Source organism: Somniosus microcephalus, chromosome 13 (assembly GCF_052327205.1).
Source record: "Somniosus microcephalus isolate GS21.2 chromosome 13, FLI_Smic_1.0, whole genome shotgun sequence".
Classification (NCBI taxonomy): domain Eukaryota; kingdom Metazoa; phylum Chordata; class Chondrichthyes; order Squaliformes; family Somniosidae; genus Somniosus; species Somniosus microcephalus.
The window spans coordinates 77,283,226-77,291,674 of NC_140999.1; the positions used below are offsets into that span (position 1 = coordinate 77,283,226).

An 8,449-nucleotide genomic window follows, 5' to 3' on the forward strand; every position below is an offset into this window, starting at 1 on the left:
GGAGGCTTCCCGCGGGTGCAAGCCTCTGACCTGCACTTACCTAGCGCGCGGCCGTTGTGCTGTGGGCCCGCGTGGGATTCCGATCCTGGGCCTGCTCCAACTGCCGGCGTGCAGAGCTTGCGTATCCCAGGGGCACAGTTAGTTCGATGCGTCCCCTGGGATCACGTGGGCCATGGAGAGCCAATGGTAGCAGGGAATCTGTATTCATAGATTTGACAGGAAGACCAGTCAAATCTATGAATACAATTCAGCTCCAAAACATCACTAAAACTTCAAATAAATTAAAAAAATTTTTTTTTTTTTTTTTTAAATAACTATAAATTACATAATGACTATTTAAAACAATAATTTAAATTTTTGAAAAAATTAATTACAGTTTCTAACAGGGCTAAAAATAAACTTACCTTTCTTTCAAGTATTTAAAAATAATAAACCTGTGGAAAAAATGTTTTAATTTAACTTAATTCACCACTTACCCTTGTTAAAAGTAAGCCTTGCGACTGCTATTTACAAGCGTAGCTCCTGGAGACTTACCCTCCCGGAGAAAGCTGCAAAAAAAACGGAAGTTCCAGGCGTACGCGCTGCCTCTCCGACGCATGCATTCGACCTGTGAACCCCTTCCTTTAAAGGAATGGAAGTTCCGGTTTCCCGCGCATGCACAAAACCGGCACTTTCGTTGGGCCTACACGTGAGTACCCAGCGCGTACTCACCTGTAAGGACCCGAAGTTCTGGCCCAATAATCTGTACAATTCTAATTTGGATGATATATCATAGATCCTGGAGCTGGCGGGACAGCAGGGAGTTAGTACAGCCCCTTCTGATTACAGTCAGAGTGCCAGTTAAACCTTAAACTGAAATTTTAATCCTGATTGTAAAACAGAGTCTTGAATTTGTGACGGGAAGTAGGGTTATAGGGGGCATCATTAAGGAGTTTGCAGATGATACCAAAAATTGGCCGTGTGGTTGAAAGTGAAGAAGAAAGCTGCAGACTGCAGGAAGATATCAATGGACTGGCCAGGTGGGCAGAACAGTGGCAAATGGAATTCAATCCGGAGAAGTGTGAGGTAATGCATTTGGGGAGGGCAAACAAGGCAAGGGAATAAACAATAACTGGTAGGACACGGAAGTGCAGAAGATCAGAGGGACCTTGGAGTGCATGTCCACAGATCCCTGAAGGTAGCAGGACAGGTAGATAAAGTGGTTAAGGCGGCATAAGGGGTACTAGCCTTTATTAGCCGAGGCTTAGAATACAAGAGCAGGGAGGTTATGCTTCAACTGTATAAAACACTGTTAGGCCACAGCTAGAATACTGCGTGCAGTTCTGGTCACCACATTACAGGAAGGATGTGATCGCACTAGAGGGGGTGCAGAGGAGATTTACGAGGAATTTTAGCCAAGAGCAAAGATTGGATAGGCTGGGGTTGTTTAAATTGGAACAGAGGAGGCTGAGGGGAGATTTAATTGAGGTGTATAAAATTATGAGGGGCCTAGATAGAGTGGATAGGAAGGACATATTTCCCTTAGCAGAGAGGTCAATAACCAGGGGGCATAGATTTAAAGTAATTGGTAGAAGGATTAGAGGGGAGTTGATGAGAACATTTTTCATCCAGGGGGTGGTGAGGGTCTGGAACTCACAGCCTGAAAGGGTGGTAGAGGCAGAAACCCTCATCACATTTAAAAAGTACTTGGATATGCACTTGAAGTGTCATAATCTACAAGGCTACAGACCAAGAGCTGGAAAGTGGGATTAGGCTGGATAGCTCTTTTTCGGCCGCGTGGACACAATGGGCCGAATGACCTCCTTCTGTGCCGTAAATAAATTTCTATGATTTCTATTTCTATGGTAAAAAATGAGAGGTGCGAACAGCTGCTTGAAATGCCCAAAATAGTCAGTGTGCTCAATACGATCTAAGTGGCGCCATTGTAATCGACTCCTATGGTAGTAGCAAATGGTCAGCACCAATTGCCAGATATAGGTGTCTGTCCGGGATAAGCAGGGACTGGTGTGGACTGTATCAATCTGTCACACTGAGATACTGCAACACCCAGAATGCTGCACAAGCCCTCCACTTAATTCTCTCTTCAATACAGAATAGAGAGGGTGCAACCGGCTGCAAATGGCCAATCTTAATGTCAATCACTGGAAGACACATCTTGATTTTCTGATTGGATGGGCACACATTTCTTCCTCCCACATACAGCTTTCTGCTTGGAAATCAGATCTGGGGAGGGGAGATTCCCCAAACAGCTGTCAGCACAGTTCATCATGTTCCTGCCACCATTCTTCCCTGGGTCCAGCCATTTTCATTTCTTTAATTTTGTGGCCCATGCTCTGCAAGTGTTCCCCTCTTCTTCCCTCTGCTCCATTCGCTGGCTCAGGATGGATTAATCACAACTGTGATCTGGACCCCAGACTGTCTGTGATCAATGCCGGGGGAAATCAGTTTGTTTACCTGAAAATTCCCTGACGTGTTGCGTCAGACCAATAGATTGTTGAGGAGGAGATATCCACACTTAGTGCTTTTGCATTGTCCAAGCTGTCAGCTAACTCCACGTATTCCATTCCATTAATACTTATCCTCCTGATGTCACCATGATTGGTGACAATAATGAATGGCTCCTCTCCTAGTGAACAAAATTGAAATAGGGTTCAGTAACTTGCATTAGCCCCATCAGTAACTTGCCATCTCCCATCCCCACAGTGCCCATTCTCCACTCAGCAGATTCCTGCCCTACACCACCAGATTTCTACTCAGCACCTCCTCACAAAGCAATGGTGTCAACACAAACTCAATGGGTACAAAAAGGGAGCTGTGAACCAGCATTTTCGGTTTTTGGCTCAGATTTCCAGCCTCTGAAGTTTTCTGCTTTTTGTTAATAAAGATCAAATAACTGATCGTCAAACCACTACCTGTTTTTAATGTGTGAAATCAGTAGTCTCTACATTGCATCCCACTAGTCCTTTCCAATTCATTGAAATGGCAAGGTGATCAAAGCTTAAAAGGGTCCTACCCGCAATAACTTACCTGTAGCTCGGCAAGTGCTAGTGTGTGGGTCCTTCCGATACTCCTGGTAACATTCACACGTATACGATCCATGCAGGTTAACACAAATCTGGTCACACACATCAGAGTTTCTACAATCATCCACATCTGCATAGGAATATAGCATATTACTGAATTATATCCAGGTCAATGAATGCATTTCTAACTTATTCATTGGTTTATATACCACACACTTGTTTATACAGTGAATGTGATGGCAGCATTGTACATACTTCAGTCGTGTTACACACGAGGATCTGGAGCGTGACGCTGGGCGGCAGCGACAGAGGGCGGCAGTACGCATGACCTTCTCTTGGGATGGGGAATTGGGCTGGATTGCTTCCTTTATGGTGCCTTGCATTTCATTATTTTGACTCTAAACATGGATGCTCTTTTGCAAATACATAGCTAACAGATAATGCTGTACTACAAATCAACGATACTCAAAATATGCTGCTTCAAAGCACAGGAACCGGGTGGAGAATTAACAGTGCATTGATAAACCCAGGGAACAAGGAGCACTGGTTACAATGGGGAGGAACGTTACCATAAGCTTTGGGTTTAACAGCCTGTGCAAAGTTTTCTTTGAAAGAGCTTGTAAAAGGCGAATAGTTAAGGATAATATACAAAGGTCATCTCAGTCAGGCTGGGCAACGGGATTAGACAGACAAAAAGTAAATCAGCTCCAAAATAGAAGGGGGCAAAGTTAAACATGAATGGAGGAGACAACTAAGGTTAAAAGTCAATGTTTAGACCAAGAGCCGCAGAGTGCCCAGGAGGGGAATGAGATACCGATCCCTGAAGTGGTGTTCAGCACGGTTGGAACAGTGCTGGAAGCCCAATAGAGAAAAGGTAAGATCGTGAATGGTGCGGGATTGAAGTAATAAGACATTAGGAGGTCAGGATCATGCTAAATGATGGGATGGAGACTATCGGCAAAGTGGTCACCCAGTCTGCATTTGGCCTCCCCAAGGTCACAAATGCTCACTGTTCATAGTGTATACTATACTAGACTAGAGGAGTAACAAATCCTGCTTCACATGGGGTGGGAACACACATCGCATCTGCTCCTGTTGCATTGAAAGGTGCCTCAAAAAGATGAGAGGGGGTAGAGTTGATTGGTAGGGTTTCATGGTGTAGATGGTGAACGATGATCTGGCAGGTGCAGAGGTCAGTAGGACAGAAGGTGAAGACTAGAGCTTTGAATCAGTGAAGCGCAGTAAAGCAATGGCCCAACAGGCTGCTGCTACTACTCGACTGTCAGACCAGTTGTGCAATTCCTACCCCAGCCACCTCACAGGTCTCTGGTCCAATCCAGATCTACTTTGACAAATAGATAAAACAATTTGGCTACACACATTCCATTCCTTCTAATGTTTATTCTTTCCCCCTCGTTTTTTTTCTCCCTCGCAGGTTCGGCGGACACCAAACAGGCTGCCTGTGCGGAGGACTCTGCCGATGAGGTTTAGTATAGCCACCCAGTGTCACTGGGTCAGAATCCTGGAACTCCCTCCCTAACCACACGGACTGCAGCGGTTCAAGGCGGCGGCTCACCACCACCTTCTCAAGGGAAATTAGGGATGGGCAATAAATGCTGATTTGCCAGCGATGCCCACATCCTGAGAAAGAATTAAAAAAGATAAGATAATGAGTGCCTCCGTCGCTATTGTCCTCTCCCTCATTGCATTTCTGCTCAGTGAAATCAGGAACTTCCCAATGCGAATGCTCAGCTTCAGACTGCCACTCAAACACTGCGCGAATCAGTTGCCAGAACCTCTGGCTGATCGCCCCATTAGCAGGAAGCCCCATAAAAATTGATTAGAAATCGGAGAGATAAAGTTCTAGATGTGACACTTCATGTAACAGAATATATCAGTTATATCAGTAATTAGTCCCGATTTTATTTCCAATGTTCCATTTATTTACAGACACCAATATTCCTGTATACCCAGCATTTTATTTCTAATTCTTCACTCAGTTTCTTGTTTTGAATCTTTCTATTACACAGCAGGGCTGTGAACGGTCAGCACTTTCATTCCACCTGCTACTGTCTCCCCTTTATCAGGTAATGCTCACCCAAAATAATCATTTTTTTCCCCCCTTTCAAAAGATAAAACTTCATGTACCACTTTAAGGGTTAGTAGGAGAGTTTTAATCAGCTGAGTGTCAACTCACCTTCACAAATGAAATGATTTATCAGCTCCAATCCAGCAGGACAAGCACACTCATAACCTAAAGGCAGATCCCAGCAATAATCAGAACACTTTCCATTTGCCTCCAAACACTCATTCTGATCTGCCAAAGAAAAAATATTAGACACAAAAAGAGCTACGTTCAAGAAATCTTATACCTGGGGCCACAATTCTTATATAAAGGGGGTAATGCAATCCCGTGAATCTGTCCTTTGATGGGAGATGCGGTGAAGGGGGTCAGTGCTGTAACCTGGCTCTATGTTTACGCCCGGAATACAGGAGCTTCTGTAACCTTCTGTGTCAGTCAAATTAATCCACGCAGAATAGTAGCGGTGCAGCGAGGGCCAAGGTCCTGCTCTTTGACCTCCGGCCTCGAGTCCATCAAGGGGCAGGGGTGACCTAAACTTTCCTTATTGGCCCCAATTTCCTGCATTGATATCCATCTGCCAGTTACGCCCTCAATTAATCCATCATCGTCTTTGTAATTTTATGCTACCGTCTACACTAGTTGCTATACCGCCAATTTAGATGTCATCGGCAAACTTGGATATTTGGCTCTCTTTGGTGTTATCCAAGTCATTAATAAGCATAGTAAATAGTTGAGGCCCCAGAACAGATCCTTGTAGGACACCACTAGTCACTTCCTTTCACTTCAATTACATACCCATAATCCCTACTCTCTGTCTTCTGCTGCCTAACCGATATCCTAACCAGGTCAATAATTTGCCTTCAGTTCCATGAGCTTTAATTTTAGCTAACAATCTGTAATGTGGAACCTTATCGAATGCCTTCTGGAAGTCCATATAAACTACATCCATCGACATTCCCCCTGTCTACTACTTAAGTTGCTTCCTCAAAAATTTCAATTAAGTTCATTAGACATGACCTAGCCTTTAAAAATCCATGTTGGCTCTCTCTAATCAGCTGTAATTTCTCCAAGTGCTCAGTCACTCTGTTTTTAGTTAGATTCCAATAACTTCCCCACAACAGTTGTTAGACTAACAGGTCTATCATTTACTGCTTTCCCTCTCTCGTCTTTGTTAAAGAATGGAGTTACATTTGCTTTGATGAAGAGGGGTGGGAGGAGGCTGGTGTGGAGCATACACACAGGCATAAACATCAGCATAAACCTGTTGGGCCGAATGACTTGTTTCTGTGCTGTAAATACTATGTAAAAAAGATATGCATTAAAGCTCCCGCTCAGAGCTCCACACTTACTGCAGTTGGCCTCATCGCTACCATCACTGCAATCAGGAAAGTTGTCACAAGCTGACTGAAGCTCTATGCACTGGCCTGTACCACACAGGAACTCCAACTCCCCACAGCTTGCAGGCTGCACTGCTCTGTCCTTACAAAGGTCGTCAGATTCATCAGCTCCTGACACACAGTCCCAGTTACCGTCACAGAGCCGGTATTCAGAGATGCAGACAGTGGAGTTGCTGCACTGGAACCCACGAGGTCCACATCCTGATACAGAACAGTTTCGCTCATCACTCTGATCATTGCAGTCGTCCCTTCCGTTACACACCATCGCCGCAGAAACACAACGTCCGTTCAAACACAGGAATTCATCTTCACTGCATTCTCCATCACCTACAAAATAACCACAGGGGGAAATAAAATTCACAAAATAACCACAGCAGTATAATGAACTATTGACGTCATGTGGAGTTACTCATGAAATGGAAAGTTAAGTCACTCATCTCCTGCTCATTTACAAACCACCTTGCCTTCCTACCCTTCTTTCAAGTCTTCTGCCTTCATCGATTGCAATTTAGCACCATTCATGGAGCATAAGTCACTTATTTTTCCATCCTTTATGCAATATTCCCTCTTCCCACCACCCACCAATTCTCACCCCTTCCTCTCCCACCACCCCCATATCACCTCCCTTTCTCCCCTTATGCCACCCACAGACTTTCCTCCCCACCAATACTAACCTCTCACCACCCCCATACATTTCTGCCTCATTCTCTTGAATCGCCAGTTCCCTTCACCCCAATACCCCAGCCATCCCGCTCCCAACACATACCTTTGCTCTCTCCCACTTACCACTTCCTCTATCCCCAATACCCCATATCATCCTCTACTCATAATGCCACACCCATTCACCAACCCCACTTGTACCCACTGCTACATCCCCATACCCCCTCCTCTTCCCCCAGAAATACCCCAGCCCCTCCACTTTACCCATTCCCCTACTCCCAGTATCACAGCCCCTCCCCAACTCTTACACCCTGCCTCCTTCACCCCCACCATACAATCTCTCCCCATTCATAACCAGCCCACCCCCACAAATACCTCACCTTTCCCCAACATATCTGCTCCCCTCTACCACATACCTCCCCCTCCCACTTCTATCCCAACCAAGACCTCCCCCCCCAATCGCCTATCCACCACCATCCCTCCCTCAGTCCCAATGGATACCCCTCCAAAACCGTCACCCGCTCTGCCACCACAGCTTGCTGTCCCCCCCCCCTCTCCATTGACCCGCTCATTCTGCACAAGCGTTGCCTCTTGAGTGACAGGAAAAGCAACCATACAGGAAACAGAGCTGCCGTCTCCACGGTTACGGGTTTCTAGCGAGGCAATAGGCTGCGGGCAGGGGCGGGGCTCGGGCGGTGGGCCCGGGGCTCGGGCGGTGGGACAGTCGGTGGGCCGTGGGGCCCGGGGCCCGGTGTCAGTGAGCCCAGTGTCGGGGCGTTCCGCGAGCAGCTGTCACTCACCTGCCGCCCGGCCGGGTCCGCACAGCGCGGCCAGGAGCAGCCAGCCCAGCCGGCACATGTCCTTCACCACCGCCGGCCGGCCCGCCCCGCCGCGCCGCGCCGGCTGCCTGACGTCATGGAGCCGAGTGCGTGCCCAGTCACGTGGCAGCGGTCACTCCACAACAACCTGTATTTATATAGCGCCTCTAACTTAGTAAAACGTCCCAAGGCGCTGCACAGGAGTATTTTAAGACAAGAAATTTGACACTGAGCCACATAAGGATAAATTAGGGCAGGTGACCAAAAGCTTGGTCAAAGAGGTAGGTTTTAAGGAGCGTCTTAAAGGAGGAAAGAGAGGTGGAGAGGTTTAGGCAGGGAATTCCAGAGCTTAGGGCCTCAGTAACAGAGGCACGGCCGACAATGGTTGAGCAATTATAATCAGGGATGCTCAAGAGGGCAGAATTAGAGGAGCGCAGAGATCTTGGGGGGTTGTGGGGCTGCAGGAGA

At 46.6% G+C, this 8,449-nt stretch overlaps 1 protein-coding gene across 6 annotated transcripts in view; it reads right to left on the bottom strand.

The window, feature by feature from the left end:
* The window catches only part of LOC147108430 (low-density lipoprotein receptor-related protein 8-like), a 52,258-nt gene extending 44,165 nt beyond the window's left edge, over positions 1–8,093 (bottom strand). The window contains exons 1-5 of one of the 6 annotated variants that reach the window (XM_086005062.1): positions 7,964–8,092; positions 6,456–6,830; positions 5,221–5,277; positions 3,028–3,153; positions 2,455–2,626 (exon numbers count right to left, since the gene is read on the bottom strand). In XM_086005062.1, coding sequence (XP_085861188.1) covers positions 2,455–2,626; positions 3,028–3,153; positions 5,221–5,277; positions 6,456–6,830; positions 7,964–8,021 — 788 coding nt within the window. In that variant the 5' untranslated portion in view covers positions 8,022–8,092. Of the gene's footprint in view, positions 1–2,454; positions 2,627–3,027; positions 3,154–5,220; positions 5,341–6,455; positions 6,831–6,962; positions 7,077–7,963 lie in introns of those variants that run through there. The other 5 variants (XM_086005061.1, XM_086005063.1, XM_086005064.1 and 2 more) reach the window with 5 other exon arrangements.
* Positions 8,094–8,449: the final 356 nt, after the last annotated feature.